At 37.3% G+C, this 21540-nt stretch overlaps 1 protein-coding gene across 2 annotated transcripts in view; it reads left to right on the top strand.

The window, feature by feature from the left end:
* The window catches only part of TTC24 (tetratricopeptide repeat domain 24), a 268837-nt gene extending 250427 nt beyond the window's left edge, over positions 1 to 18410 (top strand). For both annotated transcript variants that reach the window (XM_044079776.1, XM_044079777.1), the window contains 4 exons: positions 6125 to 6308; positions 11769 to 11851; positions 12784 to 12832; positions 17645 to 18410. In XM_044079776.1, the coding sequence (XP_043935711.1) occupies positions 6125 to 6308; positions 11769 to 11851; positions 12784 to 12832; positions 17645 to 17747 (419 nt within the window). In that variant the 3' untranslated portion in view covers positions 17748 to 18410. The remainder of the gene's footprint in view (positions 1 to 6124; positions 6309 to 11768; positions 11852 to 12783; positions 12833 to 17644) is intronic.
* Positions 18411 to 21540: the final 3130 nt, after the last annotated feature.

Below are 21540 nucleotides of genomic sequence, written 5' to 3'. Positions count from 1 at the left end.
AACACTATACATTATATAGTTCATCAATTAAATATGCAAATAAGTGACAACATCATTACAATAAAATCTAAAAGGACAAGCTATTATACAAATAAATAAATATATATATATATATATATATATATATATATATATATATAAAACATATCTTATATACTGAATCAAGATACAATAATAATAAAAATGCATTTAAAATAAATAATTTAAAAATACATATTATCTCACAACTAATTTTCTATTCTTTAAAATGGGCTTAATAGAGATTTTGTCTTTCAAGCCTGGGTTAATATGTGCCCTAAGCTTGATGATCCAACTCATTTCAATTTTTTCTGTATAATTTCTAACGTCTCCCCCTCTCATATTAGGTGTATTGACATAGAGAACCATAAACTTGAAAATGTGTGAGTCATTCATTTCATTAACATGTTTGGATAGTGCATTAATACTAGATTTAATATGTATTTGGTATAAATGTTCTCTAATTCTATTCCTAAGCCTTCTGTCAGTTTTACCGACATAGAAGGCAGGGCAGGACACACACTGACCAAGGTATACTACATGTTCTGTATTACAATTGGCCTCTACACCAATTGTAAAACATTGAGAGGTAACTGGATGAACAAACATAGTATTTTCAAGAATAAATTCACAAAGATTACAATTATTGCATGGAGACGTACATTTAGAAGCAAGATCAGAATTGTGTGAATAAGGAATCTTAGGGTAACACAAAAGTCTATGTAAGTTCTTATTCCTAAATAAAAAGACAGGGTTGTCACCAACTACCTCTATAATACACGGGTCAACAGTTAGGACCCCCCAATGTTTCCGAATAATCTCTTTAACATTCACAACATCCTGTGTAAAAAATAAAGAGAATTTTTGAGCAGAAGTATTGGTGTTAGCAACATGTTAATTCTTGTCTAGCTTGATAGATATTGATACCCATATCTGAAAAATATGGGCAAGCTATGTCAGACCTATTATGTTCAACCACTTCAGTCCCTTCAAAAATCTCATCAGGTCTATATTATCTAGCTAGCAATCTCTCTTTCAAATCAATCAGTTCCTTTTCATAACCCTCCTGAGTAGGGTTAAGCCTGGAGGCACTAATAGCCTGTCCCTTAATGATGTTTCTAAAAACATACCTGGGGTGCATACTCCCTCTATACAACAATGTATTTTTATGACAAGCTTTTCTGTGGACCCCAGTATTTAATTTGCCACTACTCAACCTCTCAATGGAAACATCCAGGAAAGTAATCCTGGACGTCGATTCTGTCATGGTGAACTTTAAATAGGATGTGAGAGAAGTCACCTCTTCAAAAAAAGAATTTAAATCTCTATTACTACCTGTCCATAGAAAAAAGATATTGTCTACAAAGCGTTTGTAGAAAATGACGTATCTCTGGAACCTAGGTAGGACAAATAGATTCTCCCTTTCCCAATGGGCCATAACTAAGTTGGCATAGCTATTGGCACAAGAAGTGCCCATAGCCATGCCATATTTCTGAATATACAACTTCTCATTAAACAAAAAGAGGTTGTTCTCCAACACAATTTCTAATAATAAACATACTAAGTCCACTTTTTCAGGGCTAAGATCAATCTGTTGTGTTAAATAATTATGAATGCATTCAACACCTTCCTGGTTCGGAATCACAGTAAAAAGGGATTTAACATCTAAGGTTACTAAAATAAAAGGAGCATCATCACTACACGTAGACATAAGTTAGCTCTACAAAGACTTAGAAATGACCGTAACATCATTATTAGACCAGCAGACAAGGGTGGCCCTGTTATAGTGATGGGTATGTATGAATATAATCAGCTAATGACTGAAATGCTTGCAAAAAAAACAGATTTAATTCAATTATACAGATTGATGATGTTCAAGCATGTGTTCTAAGGCTTTATGATATCTTAGATGATTTAGTCAAGAGCCATGTGATTAGTCCAGAGCTATATAAGTTTTTTTAGGGTTGATAACCCATTAATACCTAATATCCAGGGCTGCCCAAAGTTCATAAAGACCCTCTCCAACCTCCCATGAGACCCATAGTGGCAGGTAGAGGGTGGGTCAGTGAACCAATACCATTATATATAAAAAAGATGTTAAGGCCTATAGTAGATTTGAATTCTGTCATTTTAAGGGATACAAAACAGTTTCTACTAGATTTGTATGTGAGAATGGAAACAGTTAGTGATGATGCCCCTTTTATTTTAGTAACCTTAGATGTTAAATCCCTTTTTACTGTGATTCTGAACCAGGAAGGTGTTGAATGCATTCATAATTATTTAACACAACAGACTGATTTTAGTCCTGTAAAAGTGGACTTAGTATGTTTATTATTAGAAATTGTGTTGGAGAACAACCTCTTTTTGTTTAATGAGAAGTTGTATATTCAGAAAGATGGCTTGGCTATGGGCACTTCTTGTGCCAATAGCTATGCCAACTTAGTTATGGCCCATTGGAAAAGGGAGAATCTATTTGTCCTACCTAGGTTCCAGAGATACGTCATTTTCTACAAACGCTTTGTGGATGATATCTTTTTTCTATGGACAGGTAGTAATAGAGATTTAAATTCTTTTTTTGAAGAGGTGAATTCTCTCACATCCTATTTAAAGTTCGCCATTACAGAATCGACGTCCAGGATTACTTTCCTTGATGTTTCCATTGAGAGGTTGAGTAGTGGCAAATTAAATACTGGGGTCCACAGAAAAGCTTGTCATAAAAATACATTGTTGTATAGAGGGAGTATGCACCCCAGGTACGTTTTTGGAAACATCCTTAAGGGACAGGCTATTAGAGCCTCCAGGTTTAACCCTACTCAAGAGGGTTATGAAAAGGAATTGATTGATTTGAAAGAGAGATTGCTAGCTAGATAATATAGACCTGATGAGATTTTTGAAGGGACTGAAGTGGTTGAACATAATAGGTCCGACGTAGCTTGCCCATATTTTTCAGATATGGGTATCAATATCTATCAAGCTAGACAAGAATTTACATCTGTTGCTAACACCAATACCTCTGCTCAAAAATTCACTTTATTTTTTACACAGGATGTTGTGAATGTTAAAGAGATTATTCGGAAACATTGGGGAGTCCTAACTGTTGACCTGTGTATTAGAGAGGTAGTTGGTGACAACCCTGTCTTTTTATTTAGGAATAAGAAGAACTTACATAGACTTTTGTGTTACCCTAAGATTCCTTATTCACATAATTCTGATCTTGCTTCTAAATGTACGTCTCCATGGAATAATTGTAATCTTTGTGAATTTATTCTTGAAAATACTATGTTTGTTCATCCAGTTACCTCTCAATGTTTTTCAATTGGTGTAGAGGCCAATTGTAATACAGAACATGTAGTATATCTTGCTCAGTGTGTGTCCTGCCCTGCGGTCTATGTCGGTAAAACTGACAGAAGACTTAGGGATAGAATTAGAGAACATTTATACCAAATATGTATTAAATCTAGTATTAATGCACTATCCATACATGTTAATGAAATGGATGACTCACATGTTTTCAAGTTTATGGTTCTCTATGTCAATACACCTAATATGAGAGGTGAAGACATTAGAAATTATACAGAAAGAATTAAAATGAGATGGATCATCAAGCTTAGGGCACATATTAACCCAGGCTTGAACGACAAAATCTCTATTAAGCCCGTTTTAAAGAATAGAAAATTAGTTGTGAGATAATATGTAGTTTTAAATTATTTATTTTAAATGCATTTTTATTATAATTGTATCTTGATTCAGTATATAAGATATGTTATATATATTTATTTGTATAATAGCTATCCTTTTAGATTTTATTGTAATGATGTCATCACTTATTTGCATATTTAATTGATGAACTATATAAGGTATAGTGTTATTTGTGATTTCTGTTAATGGTTTGAGAAAGCCTGTTGGCGAAAGCGCTTACCTGCTGTGTATACGGAATAAAAGCTTTATTGAGTTGTTTATGGACATTTGTGGACTTGAGGAGAATTTTTGCCTATTGGATCGAACTTTATCTATGTGCAACGTCTTTCTGCATAGGTCTGCTCCCATACTTTTGTGTTCATTATTTAAAGATAAATGTGTGTGTGTTCAAAGACCAACAAGTTTGTTTATTTTTTGGAGTTATTCATTGTATTAACACATTAACTAACATTATACTTCACATATATTGCTATATATCATATAACCCAAGCAACATTACATAAATTATTCAATTTCTGCCCCTTTTTTAAAACACGAAAATTCTTTATTAAACCATCACTTACAACATAAGCAATCATATGTTTATATAAATGAAAACAACCCACACCAACACAATCCTAGCTGCAGTTCACATTGACCACAGATCTGTGGTCATATCTAAAGACAACTACACAGCCATCAAATCTGTCCCGACTGTTGTAGCTAGCTCATGTGAAGTTCTTCACCCACCTCAACTCCCCTGGTGTATCGGCCTACTTCAAACTGCCTTGAATATCCCTTGACCAAAGCTTCAGCACTCTCACTCTCTCCTGCTCTGTTCTTGGCTGCTGATTCCTGTCACTGCTATTCCATTACCAGGTTTCTATGAAGTCTGAAATATCTTTCCACTTCTGCCATCCATGTCCCCTTCACCTTTCTAACAATGTGGTGAGCCCATATCATCCACTTTATATTTTGCATTTGCTTGCAGTTTGACTATATTCCTCTCCCTCTCCTCCTATTACATTGATAGCCACCTTCCACATGTTGTATGAGCGTAAGGTTGTATTACCTGCAAGATTTCCTGAGCTGTACAGATGTATACGGTATTACATGTGTGACATCACTAGTGTCGTGTATATTGGAAAAAAACATCATGTGCTTCCTCTCATTTCTTTTCTGTGTCACAAAAATAAATATCTCATTGGCTGTTACCACAGTCATCTGACAATGCATAGAGTGACTGGAATTTAGCAGTAAGAATTACTTCAAGAATTTCCAGAACATTTTCTTTCTACGATTCTCCTTTAACCTGTGTACATTACCCTCATTGAAATGAATGATTTTGCATTTCTGTGCATTAAATTCCAGCTGCCATCTTTTTGTCCAAGCGGCTCTATCATATCTGATGGTAAGCTGATCATCTTATCCTTAATTGCCAGTTTTGTTTATTTAAAGCAGGGATGTAGTCAGGCATACACCATGTAAGCCATGGTTTGAAAATTTTTTTTTGAAAGAGTGAAATTTTGACTATTTCAAAAGCACTTAGTACCCATTCTTCAGAAACATAAATAAAATACAAAGGTTATAAGAAAGATAGCAAAGAAGAAAAATGTGCCCACACATACTTTTTAACTACTTTTCATTTAGTGGGTTCTAGTGTGACGATTTCAGTGTATATGCTGTTGCTTTCACTTCATGGTTAAGACAACATATGCCATGAAATTTTTAGTAGTTATTCTGGAAAGGGAGAGTATAGAAGCTTAGTGTACAAATCAGCAACATCTGGCCATACTCTCACATCAGAGTATGCAATGATCCTACTGTCTTACTCTACTATCCACCCCTTTCTTAAGTAGGATACAGATGTTACAGACTAGTATATTCTGTTCTGTGATCACAACATCTACAAAATCTTAGAAAAAATAAAATTCTCCAAATTACAGTGCTCTTGGAAGAAAGGGGCACATGTGTTTCTCATTTTAAGAAAACAATTTGAACCACCGGGACTGATGAAACAGTCATTACAAAAGTTGTTTGGTTGAGATGCATGGTTTTCAGTTTATTACATCCATTATGGATTGTAAATAGTTTAATACTATTGTGTATTCTCCACACCATGATTTGCAAAGGCAAGCAGCTTAGGAAATGGATAAATATTTGTCTTGGTTCATTTATGTAAGAAATTGTTATACTGTGGTGTTGTATGTGTGCTTGTGCAAAAAATAATCAAGAATATCTGTCTGTACACATATTATACATGCAGTGTGGCATGAAGATGACCAGAAAGTTTAATTGCTTGCTGAAAATAATAGATTTTCAGGCATTAGTGTTGTGAAATAAACCAATATGTAAACCTTTGAATGTGTCTTCTTTGTAACAGTCTTGTAATTTCATTCGGCTATAAAAACAATATTTTTCTTTCAAGGTGAAGGGGCCAGAAGTCTAATGGATGACACAATGAATCAGAATGATGAAGCCTTACAACAAAGAACAGAAAATGCAGAGATGGATAGTGACAGCCTCACCGTTATAACCAATGCAAAATCTGAGGCCACTGATGCTGCAGACCAGATATCTGTCTACCGGAACTCCCAGTCTCATGCAAACAGGTATCCCGTGCCAACAGGTGAACACCAATCAGCTATGGAATCAGAGCAGAAACAGGAGAACTTAGATAACACAAGGCAGTTTTAATATATCAAATAGATTCATTTTATTGAGAATGGTCTGAATGTCATTTTCAACTGTTTTATCAGTGCATCATAGAACAGCAGCTGCCTGGTTTCATAGACAAGATGTTGTTCCCACCCCGTAGCTTGTAATGCTGTTTAAAATTATGCAACAAGTGCTTCCACCATATGTCTAGGTGTAATATTCCAAACTCTTTGATAAGCAAATTTCTTTATGACCTTCTATTCACTGTTCCTGTTCTGAATGTATGTCCTCTGACTTTGAATACATTGCACCCAAGCTCATTGATTATCATACACTATTAACACTATATATGTTTTAGTTTTATCCAGATAATGATTTTTTGATTTGTTTTAAAGTTTGGTGCACGTTTTACTTCTTTGCACTTACCAGCCATCAGCGCCATCCCTCATACAACTTACCACACTTTTATTTCCCATAAAACAGTAAGAATGTAGCCATAGGGGAGCGCCATTCGGGCAGCCATCAGTGTTTTTTTTTAGGCCTTAACTTTTCCTCTGCATGTGTCTATAATCGCCCAACAGATAGGCATGCAACAAGCTTTTGTAAGGGCATGTCGCCCATTTTCATAAATGATGCAGTCACTCGGATTGTACCACTTGTAGAAAAGTGTCTCCCTTGGTCTCTGGTCTCCATCATGGATCATGGATGGAGCGTACACCATGTTCACACATTCCCAGCCCTCTGCACAGCTAGTGGTCAGCAGGCAACTATCTTGTCAGTCCTCCCCATCCTGCAGCTCCTACATCATTCTGGAAGCTATCCATACACAGGATATATGGGCCATAGTCAGGGCTTTATCCACCTACACTAAGGAGCCTGCAATGATTTTTTTTATGTCTTTTTCAGGCCTCCACCTGCCTGACTAACCAGGTCCTATTTAATTGGAATCATCTACCTAGCCTTACTAATCTTGAATTTTTTTCATCAGCTGTAACCTCCATTATTCCAAGATGGTAGAAATTCCTTTTTCTGTGTCCTTACTAACACTTTTATATATCCCCTACAATAATGATAGTTTTTCATAGATTCATAGATAGCTGATACAAGATGGTAGGAAGTCCCTTGGTGTGCAAAAGCAGGAGCAGCCAGCTGAGGCTTGTTGCCAGCCACTATGGTCCACATACTCTTACCATCATTTCCTTGGAAACGGACAGTGAGGATTTAATTTTTTTAGTGCATCTATCATGCACTAGCTAAAATGCATCCATACGTAAATAGCATTCTGCAACATTCTTTTGGTTATCCAGGTGGCAATGCAACTCAGATCTTACCACATTTTCTCTAGTCTGGAAAAAATGTTCCTTTCAAATATCCATTCCTCATCCCTTCAAATAGATGGACCTCCAATAATGTGATTATCTTCTGGAATCTATGTTTGCATTTTGACAGGTAACATTCTTACTGTGACAATGAGAAAGCTTAGTAATTCTTTGATATCCTGTTTGCTTGCTTTTGGTAGCTACTTATGATATAAAAACTACTGCAGTGCATGCAGCAGTACCTAGCCTCTTTCTTATTTTATCTGGAAGACTTGAACAAAAAGAAAAGCATTCTGATTTGCTTAGTATAACATGCCTTCAGCACAAACCTTTTTTAATAATTCTGCAGTATTAGACAGTAGTATTTAACAGTGTTATTCAAATTGTATAACATACAGTAAGGACTTCAGGTGTAATAAAACAGGCTACAGTATGAAAGGTAACTGCACTGTAACAGAGAGAATATATGGCTTAAGAATAGAGGTATAACACTAATGTAGCAAGCTCACCGGCATGCTGGCAAGACATCCACTTTTGATGCTAACACCCTGGGTTCATGATAGGGCTGTAAAAGATAAAAGACTGATTAGAATGGGGATAGAGGTAGTCATTTATTTATATATTGAATTATTTGATTACCAGATAATAATAGCTAGTTTTTATGTTGCTTTCTACCACTAATTGGTTGGTATAAAAATAAAACATGAAAACAGTTGATTATAACATTAATTCAAACTAAAATACTGATGAACGTAGTAAAATGGCATTTTTTAGTCAACACTTTTATAACATATCAGAAGGCAGGAGTGAAATCCAACCTGCTGTATCCATCTGTCTTCAGAATATTTTTTCTGAAGGATCAAAGACATTTTTGAATGCAGAACAAGCTAAGAAATATAGTTTATCTAACAAAAGGTGAATTAGCAATCAGAATGGGGACTTTTTTGACAGTAAAAATTATTCTGACAACAAAGCTCATAGAGAGGAAGGAAAATGCATGAAAGACAAAAAAAAGCACATTAATTGACTGCTAAAATCAGGAGTACTTCAGACTTGAACTGGAATCTGGGGTTGGGAGATAGATATGAACAGGAAGAAGGCTAAAAACACAAAGTACTGAATAAATGGGAGATTATAAAGCATCAGTCACATTTGTGAAATACGGCTTTGCAAGAAAAGTGGCTGAGAGAGACTGGAATTTTGTTGACTTTATTAAACAAGTGGGTGGACTGTAAAATTTATACCCCACTTTATGTCCTCAATGTTTAGAAGAATACTAAAGGAAAAAAAACAGAAGCACCCATTTTTTCCATAGAGTTCAAAACTTTCGCAAAACAAAATGTACTGAGCATGTTAAGCAAGCAATAATGCCCTCCAGGGTGTCTGTTAATGTGTAATTAATGCCCACCCAGGGGTGTTGTGAGCCCCAACACAACAGGCGGAGGGCCTCTACACCCCTGGGAAGGCATTAATTACACATTAACACACACCCTGGAGGGCATTATTGCATGTAGGCAATGGGCTTGCTGTAAAATTGTTGTGTTTTGCTTACTTATGTATTTTTTTAAGTACTATTTTATTTTTTTAATATATTTTTGATGTAAAATAGTTCCTCCACTTAATGTTTCATACTTGCTGTAGTGTTGAAGGAAGCATTTTACATCAAACGTATATAAAAAAATAATAATAGTGCTTAAAAAAATAATAAGCAAGTGAAACACAACAATTTGATATACAACCCCTTCCCTCTCCCATACACAAGTACACATTCTCTTCTGCTTTCACACACATACACACACAGTCTCCTCTTCTTTCATACACGCATTGATTCACACAAGATCGGTCTCACTCTCTCGCTCTCTCTGTCACACGGTCTCCTTTGTTTACATGCATTCAGTCACACATCACTCTCATTTTCTCTTATACACACACACACACACACACACACACACACACACACACACACACACACACACACACACACACACATAATCTCTCTGCTTTCATACACGCATTCATGCAGACACGCAGACAAACATAAGCACACACTTTTCTATTTTTCTCGCTTGATCTCTCTCTCTCCCTCTCTTATTCTCATACACGCAGACACTCTCACACACACACTTTATTTTATTTTTTCTTCTTTTATTTTACACTAGCTAAACAGCAAAAGTGCTGCTTAGCAAGTGTAAAATAATGGCTCGCTCTCACTTTCACTGACATGCACACATACACTCAAACACAGTCATAAACACACACACACCTACCATTTTTTATTTAGTTGTCTTCTTTTTAATATTTTACACTCACGAAACAGCAAAAGCACTGCTTAGCGAGTGTAAAATAATGGCTTGATTAGTTTTCTCAGTCTGAGTTCCACGGCGGCTTGATATTCTGCCGTGAAGCGGCAGACTCATTCTTCTCAGCGGGCATTACTTATACATTAATACCCTGCTGGAGAATGCTCGTTCTCCAATCAGGGTATTGATGTAGAGTAAGCTCATTGTCTACAATATTTTAAAGTATAAAGCATATTATTTTCTTCTTGGATTTCAAAATGTAGTTGAAACCACCACTAATAACAATACCAGTAAAGCTTTAAATCAAAACCTGAAATCATGCCTAGACTTACTGTAGTCTGTTGTTGGGGAGAAGTGATAAACAAAAAATTCAGGTAACTACATGAGAAGCTAGAGGTTTAACACAAGACAGCAAATGCTAGCACATGACTATAGGTTTAATAAATAGTATCTGGGTCAACCTGCCTTGAGAACATGGTGATGCACACCATTAGTATCGAGTAATGCCAAATGGATACTAAGTGCAGGCCATATTTAAAGTAACCCATTTACTAGAAGGCTAATGGCCATGTTAAATTTCAGAAAAGTGATAGATGACCATTTGCATATGCCAATAAGGATAGATAACTAGCTGCATACAGCAACAAGGTTTGAATGATAATTCATTCACGTGCTGTAGTAAGGATGGGTAAGCAGTCGCAAATCCTAATAAAAATTAATGATGTATAAAATATTTCAAGTGTAGTTGTCAATGCATGTGGCAGAGAGCTCCAGATGAAGAGATTTATGGCTATTAACAAAATGGTGACCTAAACAAAATTGACAGCACTAAGGAAATCAAAACAAAGCATTTATTTAGGGGATAGCTGCTGCTTCCCCACACCCTCACAACTCTGTATATATGAATTTTAATGATACCGTTGGGGTAAAAAGAAAAGTTCCTTATCCCCAAAATTATTTGATCTTGTTTTTACTACAACTACAGAGAGCAACTAAACCCATATTAGTTCTGAATAACTGAGTCTTGATGCAAGCTGACTTGATTAAACCATATGGAAGACGTGCCTATGGGTCACTGGGGTGAAAAAGACAACAGCATAAGCACCAGAGAAGACAGCTTCAAAAACTGGGTCCATGAGTAGGAACATATTGACTGAAAACAGTAAAATTAAAGTGCTATTGCAATTATTACACTTTTCCATATGTGTACTATTTGAATAAAATTAAAAATTAATACTATTTATAATACTTAGTTCACCCCCAGCTATATGTCTGAGATAAAAGTAAGCATAATATTCTAAGAACTGCTGCTTGCATATGAGGGCATGCGAGTCACTGTGGACATGCCTGTGTAACATTCATACCGAATCAAGCTTCTCTTCCAGGGGCAGTACTCTACAATGTAATGTCAGCTTATTAGAGCATATTACTTTGTGGCTATTCTGTGACTTAACACCTGTGCCTCCTTTGCAGAATAATACATTGCTAGCTGGTTTTGTTAGACACAGGTTGCTTGGATATAGCAGTTTCAAGGATTTTGCATAGTGGGGAATCAGAGAACTGGACCTGTAGTTTTAAAATTCTGCTATGCTGGTTTCAAGTTTAATACCAAGGTGCATACAATGAAATGCTGCTGACACAGGCACCACATTTTAAGTTATTTATCACCATGTGTATTACAAAAATAAGCCTGCCTTACTTAAATTGTAGGCCATTGTGTTTTGTGGACTTTAAAAGTAGTTCTGTATGTGGCTACATTAGAGGTATGTTCTTAACTTTCTTAAACTTCTTTCAGCAATCTCAACAACACCTACCTTCGGCCTGACCCGTTGTACCAAAATTCTTCAAAAAACTCTACACTGAAGGCAACACAAAAGAGTAAGTAAGAAACTGTTTTTTTCGAGAGACAGTGGTTTTAGGGGCATTTTCCTATAAGTACTAAATGTACAAATTCCAGATATTGTGAACTGCTGATCTGCAGCCATTGATCTTTCTTCAGAAGCCATACCTTCATAATTAACAGCACTTTAGATACAAGCATTTGTAAATATTAGTGCATTTCCTTTGCTTTCCACTGAGTCACCTGAACACAGTATTATTTTTTTTACTTAGATCTATTTTTGTTGAGCTGGCACTATTCCTACTATTTGCTAGTATTTACAATGAAGTTAACTGATGATTGCAGAACTAAAAGAGAAACCTTATATTCTGCAGATTAATTTGACATCAAATGGCACTGGACAGTCACCCCAATCCCTTGTGATTTTCATATTTTGGATCAGTGTATGTGGATGTACTATAGAATATATTGTCTGGCATATTGTACTGTTAATTCAGTACAACATTGGTTGGCAGGTAAATTATACTGATATACAGGAGCAAAGTATCATTGCAGCCAAGTCAGAGGTTTGTGTCTGATGGAAGGTAAATCTCCACTTTATTTTTATGCCACGTTTAATGTCTAGGTCTAAGCATAAACTGAGCTTACTGTAGTACTGCAACATGTAGAATTCTCTGTGGAGTCAGCTGTTGTAGGTTGTCTTTGTGTTGCACAAACTGAAGTCATACTGACTTAGAGTCCTGAGCGGCTATTCTAGTTCAAGGCTACTCAGTGGACTTTTTATAATTTCTTAAAGGTAAAAGTAATATGTAAAAAAATGTCATACATAGTTGGTGAAGAGGGCACCAGTTCCATCTATAATCAGAGCAAGTGATGAATACACACAGAAAAAAAGAAGTGCATAAAAGGACTGTAAGTAGACTGAGATGTTTCTGATAGTGCTGTTACTGAACCTTCCTTGTCTTTCCAGGTGATCACCTCTACCATTCTATGGGAGCTGGAACAGTGACTCTGGACAGGTATGCTGAAAGACTCTTGCCATTCATGATGTATGATTTCATAATTATAGATGGACCTTCAGAAAGATTCTTCAACCCTTTTCAGGTCTTCTGATAAGTTTTAAGTCTGACATAATCTATATAGTACTTAATACAGAGGCTTGACAACAAGAAGACCAAGGTACACAGTCCAGCACACCTGTTTAGATAGTGGTCCCTACTCTAAGCCCTTTGTTTAAGTGTATTGTGCCAGCAAGTTTGGGAGTAGAAGGTGAACAATGTTCTAGTGGTACAGCACTATACTACCTTGTTTCTGATGAAGAGCAGTACGAATTATCAGCCTCCTGTTTTCAAGACTCAGCTCTTCTGTTGACGTACAATGGGCAGTGTGAGACAATTAAAATCTAGCAGCTGATGCAGCCTATGTGTTTGAAATGTCAGAGTCTGATCAATAATCATTGTTTGTTAAAATGTCTGGGTGAAAGAGATCCAGTAAGCAGTGAATGCACCAGCATCCCAGGGATCTCTCATTCACTACATCAGGTAGGTTATCCAAGTTTTTTAAGTGACCACCACTTAGGTAACCAAAGAAAGCTGTGTTGGTAGAGCAAGCTCATTAGCTGCAAGACCTGTGTGTGTTTGTGTATATATGTGTTCATTCTTATATCATCAGAGAAAGTTTAACCACTTGTAGTTGTGCTTTCAGTTCCTCATCTGATGAACTATACATTTTAAAGTACCTGCTGTTAATAGCCATAACGAATCAGATCACATCCAGCCTCCAAGATGATTGTGTCTGTTCTTGTTTTTTTGCTTGCACTTTGTTGACTAATTGTAAGTCGTGACAAATCACCTTGAATCCTGGAATTGTTTATAGTGTATTTAGTAAACAACAGGAGGTGAGAGAGCTGTGAACTGGAGGCAGGTGATGTCTGGTGAGTTAACAGAGAGCTGATAGGATGGCAAGAGAAGAAGAGGTGAAACAGATTATTCTATAAAATATGCTATTTGTAATAAGCTCTAATTTTTGATCCTGATGCCAAAGTCCTGGGTTCAGAACTGGGAGAGGGTTGCTGATGGTATGCTAAGGTTTTGAGAAAATTATTAAGGAAGTGTACATCTTGCATGGGATAAATAGCAGACTTTATTATTGAACTTCAGCGTATGTGTGCACTAGTGGAACAGAAGTGGGTATTTCATTCAGCAAATGAAGATATATTTGTTTCCACCCACTGTGTCAGAATTGTTTATAATATACATGTATTTAAAATTGATTACCTTGTTAAGATGAGTGAATTCCTTCAACGTCAGTACATTTAACACAGATAAATTGTAAGCAACATATAAATATAAAGCTGTATTATTCTCCTCATAAATTATAAGAAACTGTCTGGACAAATTACGTTATTCAGAATACTTTACAAATTTAACATGCGTTACATCACGTAGGATAAATGGATTTTCCAGAAAGTGAGTTTATTTTTATGGATAAAAGCAAAAACTGACACTAGGAATATTGTGAGTAAGCTTACATAGTTTTGCTGGAAAGCACTTTGAACTAATGGTTAAAACTTCTTCAGTCCACTTTATAGTGTGTTATGAAGACCAATGTGGCTAAAACCCAGCAGTTCACACTTAACAGTACAATGAATTGTTAGTTACCATTGATCCCTAGGTAATGCTAAGAGATTCAGAGTTTAAACTTAAATTTCAAACCAAGCCCCAGTTACCTTTCAAATAAAACATGGTAGATATGACAAAGAAAGTTACCATACTAGGTACTCCTTTTACATCACAAGGGGACTGTTTGAAACCAGGCCCCCCTTTTCAAAATGGTTTCCAACTTTTAGTCAGCCGATGCAGTTTCTCTAGCTCAAAGTCTAATAGACTTTCCTATTCTTAGATCCTGCATCATGGATGGCCAGTATTAGCCAGGCTGGTTGTAACCCAAAACCTTATCTTGAAGACAACTGGAGGCTTGGTTTGAAATTCTGGTTTAAATTCTGGAAGACAGTTAACTACCTTAGGATGAAAGATGTTTGACAATTGGTTGTAATGCAAATTGTGAACCATTGTGTTTTACCCCCACTGACTGAGTTATCTTCATAATATATATTAAATTGATCTGAAGAAGTCATGGAAACTAGGATTAGAGCACATACCAACAGAACTACCCAACCTCACTCTTGATTTTCTTGATGCTGTTTTTTTTGTTTGTTTGCTTTTGTTTTAAAGCTTACAAAGTCATGCATGCTCAGTGTTCTGCCTTGAAATGTATGACAGTTTGCTATTTTTGAATTTTACGGATGCTTTTTTGCTGCCAGCACAGAATAAAATTCTCATTATCCATAGTACATACTCCAGATAACATTACTTAACCTCAATGTACTAAGAAAGGTTCCAGTGTAACAGCACTAAGATGAATTACGGGAAGGCACAGTCATTACGTACAGATGCCCAACACCAAAACCATGTAGAAGGATTAGCCATCACCAATGCAGAAATCTGTGATGCAGGACTGCAGTAGCACAGCAACATACTGAAGGCATAACAGACAGTAGGCAACAAAAACTTGAATAAATGATTGAAAGTGATGCATGTAGCAAAGTGTGCAGCTGCAAGAAATATGCACTGGTGCACACTTTATTGCTTGTGCCTTTGCCAAGGTGATACTTGTGCATGATGACAAATACTGTGGTACTCAAGGTTATCCTTATCTTTTTGTGAACTCATGCTCCATGATATGTTTTGTGCAATTGCACAAATGAATTCTCTTGTGAACAGTTCATTTATGCTGCAGAGCATGGTTTGCAGTTGTGATGCCTTTGCTACAGTATACCATTTTTAGTAACATAAGCAGTTATGTCTGGGTAATTTTCTCTGAGCTTTTCCACTTCATTTTGTCGCATCACAAAGGTGTTTATCATTTATTTCAGTGCAGGTGCCTGTTGCCAAGGAATTTGTTGCAATATGTGATATTGGCACTTTAGTGTGTTTTTATCATCCTGAATAGAATTTTTACGTGCTCCAGAAGCACATGCTAGCTGAAAAACTCTTTCTTCTCTAGAAACCTTGTGCCATATTTCTTGGGTCTTCTGAAACAGTGATATTTCTCAAACCACTGTAGGATTGCAGTGGTTTCTGCCAACATATCAGGATTTGGTTCTTTATAGATGTGTGTAATACCATTCACTGACAATTAATCCAGGGTGGAAAGATATTGAAAGTCCACACTTTGAGGTGGTCTGTGTATGCATACAGATCTTTGGTGTTAAACTGATTTCCAGATCACCTGTAAGAAAACAGAGTTGTCAGCTTTCTGCTGCTGTATTTTGGGGATTTTCCTCAAGCCATTGATAGTGATCTTTTCAAAAATCTGTCAAAACATATCAAGGATCCATGTTGATGTCAGTTTGTCTATAGCAGAAAACCTTAACTTATAATCATGAGAAATACTTCAGAAAGACTTTCCTATTATTTAATGATCTGTATGCTTCAGGAATGTTTGCATACCAAGGAAACTATGAACAATGTGCTAGCCATCCCCCATATTAATGATGATGCTTTTAGGTCTGTAAAGTATGGGGCTCTCATTACTAGGGTTAGTTGTATCTATCCTGCACTGCCTTCATAAAGAGTCATTCATTCTTCAACAGGTTATCTGCAAAACTGATCTATATGTATAACTCAGGCATCTCTTTTTGGGATGAGACTGCTGATTTGCTTTGCACTGTATGGCTTAACCAAGGGACTTTCATGAAGGATGTATTTATATACTATTAGAGAACGTAGAATAAATGGCATGGGTGATCAGTGGGAACAGCATGGGAGTGCAGCCGAGCCCCTTCACAATTAGATTTTCAGCACTGTATGCAGCTTCAATTCTCACTGTGTTATAACCATGAGGTGGTACTTTGGGAAGATATCCCTGCTCGTCCCCACATGTTACTAAACATTTTTCTGCACTGCTCCATTATGATTTGCAATTCATCATTCTGTCTATGCTGCTGGCTTACCCATTTGTAGATAACTTTTTTCAACCTTATTTTTATCCATTTATTAATCAGGTAACTAAACTAGTCCCCACTGACCCTTTTCAGCCATGGCCAGGGCACAAAAACAAGGGCAAAGGCAATTCTATGGACACTTTAGATTAATCAATCGACCAGCATGTTTTGGGGAGGTGGGAATAAATTGGAGTAGTTGGAAAACTCCACACAGAAACCATACTGTCTCCACACAGACAATGACTACAGATCAGGAGTGAACCCTTGACCCAGGAGCTATGAGGCAGGGTGAGGTAATTCTAATTGTGTGGTACATGAACTCTACAGAGTCTGATGGTAGGAGTTATATCTGCTCATTCCTAAAGCATGCTTGCTGCCATTGTTTATTCAAATGACTTTTATAGCATGGCCTTGTTGCAACCATATGAAGAAGTACTATTGTCTGTGTTCTTCTGGAAAGGTTCACCTTCTCTGTGCAGACTCCACAGCAGGATTAGTCTGTTACTACTAATGTCTTTGTTGTGTCTCCATTGTGGTCCACAGGACTCTGGTAAAGTCATTCATATTTATTTATGCATAAATGTATGTAATTTATTTATCTGTATTTATTAACTGGGGTAGAGCAGTGATCCACATAGACCTTTTTCAGACCGTTTCATGGTCTTTACTGCTATTGGGTATTTTTGCGTAGTGATTCCTGCTAAAGTAACGTCATCTCTGAGCTGTTGCATGGTAGTTATCATAAAGGCTCTGTGAATTCTATGATAAATAATACTGCAGAATAAAGTACATTTTTGACAGACCGGTTTACTTTTTACATTTTTAGGGCTGGTCCATCTTCATCTCACAGCACGATTAGTGATGACAACGAATCACCTCATGGTCGCGCCAAGCACAGGCGTGGCTCAAAGATGTGTACACTCATGTGAAGGAGTAAGAACTTGGGACTGTTTCTCTTTATGGATGCTATACTGCTGTCAGTGCCAGCTGGCAGCAGGAAGGCCAGTCAGTATTTATTGTGATCAGTTGCCCAGTTTCTTGTGTTTGAATTCTGCAGGTTTCTAGGATTACCTTACTTGAGATTTGTAACTTGTCAGAATTCTGCATTAGATTTTCTTGTCTCTTTCCAAATTAGTGTCATGTTCATGGTAGTCACAGTATCCCCTGATTTATAACGATGTACTTGGAAAGGAGCTAATACCACCTATGTAGGAGGCCTTTTGCCAATGTGTTACTTGTCTTCTACTGGGAAGAGGATGCGGTGACTCTATTACAGAGTAAAGTGCAAGTGTATATAACACAGCAATGAAAGAAAGAAACAATAAATTGTAATTATCATGTGTGTATACCACAGAAATGAATAAAAGCAACTTTAAATTGTAATTATCATACTACTTGCTGTTTGCATTTGCTTGCTGCAAAGTTAAACAAATCAAGCCATTTACATGCTCTGCTCACACTGGAAAGTGCTTTTTTGTTGTATATCTGGAAGGTAACTTGCAGCATAAAGCTAGCATGTTATTCAACCTCATTCTTATTGCACATTTATAGGCCATGTTGTAATGCAGGCATAAATACATTTTGATAACCTAGTTCTCACTGGACAAGTTTGATTTGTTGTTTTTTTTAATGGTGCTTCTTTCATCTCCAGCCTAAATTAATTTTTGCCATCTGTACTCACACTTCCTAAAGCCACCAGAAAATACAATCTTGTGCTATCTTGTTTGGCAACTTTGTAACTTGACACTTCCTTCCTTTGTCCTGTGAATGTCTTCCTTCTGGAAGGGACATGCCTTATGAACTTCTCAGAGTTTCACAGTATAGGACATATGGTGAGGTGAGTTATAATGCCCTTCATTCTGGCAGCTGCGGGAGAAACAACTGTCAGCAATTGCCTTTCAAACATTTTCCATTTGTTCATTTGTGTAGGGCAGATGTGTTGCCAGACATATCAAACACAGTCCTTCATCTCCACCCTCTACTATCCCCTTCTTTGAGTGGGCGGAGTTACTGTACGGCTGATCCATAGTAGAGTCATTCTACCTCAGGCTTAGGTCTTGCCCACGTTCTTGCCACCACAGAAAGAGAACCGTCTCTAGAAGATCCACTTTCCCAGTCCTGTCCAGTCTTGCAGTGATTCATGTCCATTATCCTACCTAGCCAACCAGCCAGCTGTCCCTCCATGCCACCAGGCCAGCTTCTGCAGTTCTTATCCACCTGTACTTTACTCTACAAGCTGTGATGTGCCCTTATGTTTTTTTTTTTCCAGGAGTCATACTGTTACTACAGACAGGCCTTTACTAAGCATTTCCAAACTCTGTCATAATGTAACACAGGCTATGTTTTGTTACCCTATTTATACCTGAAGCAGTCTGACATTCTGTGTCTGCAGTATAAAATACGCTACGGCTGTCCAGTTTACAGAAGACTGGCTGTCCATGTGCAGAGCTTCATGTTTTCTTGTTCAACCTTTTCATTATTCATGCTGTTGTCACTCTATCATGCTACAGCACTACTGGGTTACTTCTGTAATTCGATTCGCACCTAAACATACTGTTACAGGAAGCTGAAGGCATGCTGACCCTTACTGGAGAGTTCAAGTGAGAGAACGGAAGGGACAACCACAGAAGTATAATATAAACAGAAAATTAATATGTTTACGGACAAACCCCACTACAGAAATTGCAGATGTGTTCTCAGATTAACAGCTCTTTCAAATTCCATAGTAGCTACTTGAAATTCCAGAAAGGCAATTAGCCATTTCTCTCCGAAAAAGGTGTTGTGACTTTTCTGCAGTAACCGGTTGCTCATTTAGATATTTAAACATTCTTGAGCCTGCATTCATAAATTCTTTCATAGAACAGCAATACTAGGAATGAACTACAAAGGATGGCAAAGAGTCCAGTCAGACAGTTACCATGTTCACAACCCAAACCAGGGATAGTGTTGTTACATCCTTTCTCTCAGCATGCAACAGAGTGGCATACTAATTGTTAGAGAGATTACAGGGCATCACAGAGAAACAGGCTCAGCAGGGGTCATAAAGCTGCTCCCTCAGGACACTGGAATGGGTAACACTTTGAACAGAATTTGGATAAAAGGGAATTAGATGCATAGTACATATGTGATGTAGGCCCTGAGGGCACCTGGATTCACAACAAAACTGCAGAACAGGGCCACACATGCATCACTCATCGTGTTGGAGCAAAACTTTGTAAGTAAAAACAAGAACCTCTTGATGAATAACCTACACACCATTATAATGAAAGTCAGCCGGTTTCACATGCTGAGTGACACTGAGATATTGTGCCAAGAATTACAAAAATATAGTACAGTTTGAGTAATCAGAATTTGCACCACTTGTTTCTAAAAGAAAACTTCCCTTCTTCCGGCTTTTTCCTGGTTAGGGGTCACCACAGCAGATCGCCTGTCTGCTCATGATTGGCAATGGAGTTTTAAAGTGTTGAGTTGCCAGCCCGGTGCCCCACCTTCCTCAGAAGGCACACACACACTCATGCCTAGGGCCAATTTAGAGTGCCCAATCCACCTACAGCATGTCTTTGGGATGTGGGAGGAAACCAGAGCACCCGGAGGAAACCCACGCGACCACAGGGAGGACATGCAGACTCTGCACAGAAGGCACCCCAGCCAAGGATCGAACCAGAGAGCCTCTTGCTGTGAGGCAGCAACGCTAACCGCTGCACCACCATGGCTGCCCTTAAAATGAAAACTTCCCTAATGTGTTTAAATTAAGCTTTGTTTAGTGCAAGTGTACCATCAATCTCGATCAGAGAATGCCCAGCTTACGCCCACATTACACTCACTGCAGGTTTGTTACAAAGCAGTAAGAAAGGATGAAATCACCCCAGCTGTAACTCTTCTTTGTGCCACTTACATTTCAGGATATTTGCAGTCATGTCCTTGATTCTTGCCGAATGGTATGTACCATTTCCTTTTGAGACCAGTTATTCCTCAGGTTTATCCATGTAAGAAACAGCAATAAGTCTTGTGATTGCACTTTTTAATGGTAACCTCATTCCAATCAAAATGGCAAGGAAGCAAAGACGTATATTTGACTCTTCCATACATCCTTGGATAGTCTGTTGGTAAAGAATACACCATCCTATTCCGTGCCATCATACCACCTGGTAGCTAGAATAACATCAAGTAAAAGTAAGAATACTGATAGGGTGTTTAACTAAAGAGGAATGTAAATTGCAGGCACATTTGATTCTAAATGCACTACCACTATTTGAAGAAAACACATCCCAGCAGTATTTTACTCCTAGCACTCTCATATGTAGTATATTTAACTCTGTTCTTTCGGCCATCCAGTCTCTGTGGTCCCTACATTTAAAATGGTTAACATGTAGAACTACTAATATGCATATGATGATGCTTATAGATAGTTACTCAAAGTTGGTGAAACCGATGAGTGGTGCAGAATCTACAGAATATCATTTAATATATTTGGAATTGTATAATGCAACACAGAGCAACAACAAAATGCATTTATGAACATAATTATGCCATTAAGGTAAACAGTGAGAAAAAAAAGTTTTACAAACATTCTACTGCATGTTCAGGCTTCAGAAAATGTATTTTTTTATGTTTTAGATTGTTAAACTAGATCACTGCAGTGGTGGTGCTGCGGTAGCATTGTCGCCTCACAGTAAGACGTTGTCCTGTTCGATTCTCAGCTAGAGCATCTTCTGCGTGGAG

Source organism: Protopterus annectens, chromosome 8.part0 (genome assembly GCF_019279795.1).
Source record: "Protopterus annectens isolate FY-2018-M chromosome 8.part0, PAN1.0, whole genome shotgun sequence".
In the NCBI taxonomy this organism is placed as follows: Eukaryota; Metazoa; Chordata; order Ceratodontiformes; family Protopteridae; genus Protopterus; species Protopterus annectens.
The sequence above is the reverse complement of the archived record's forward strand: the minus strand, read 5'-3'. Positions and strand labels throughout refer to the sequence as shown.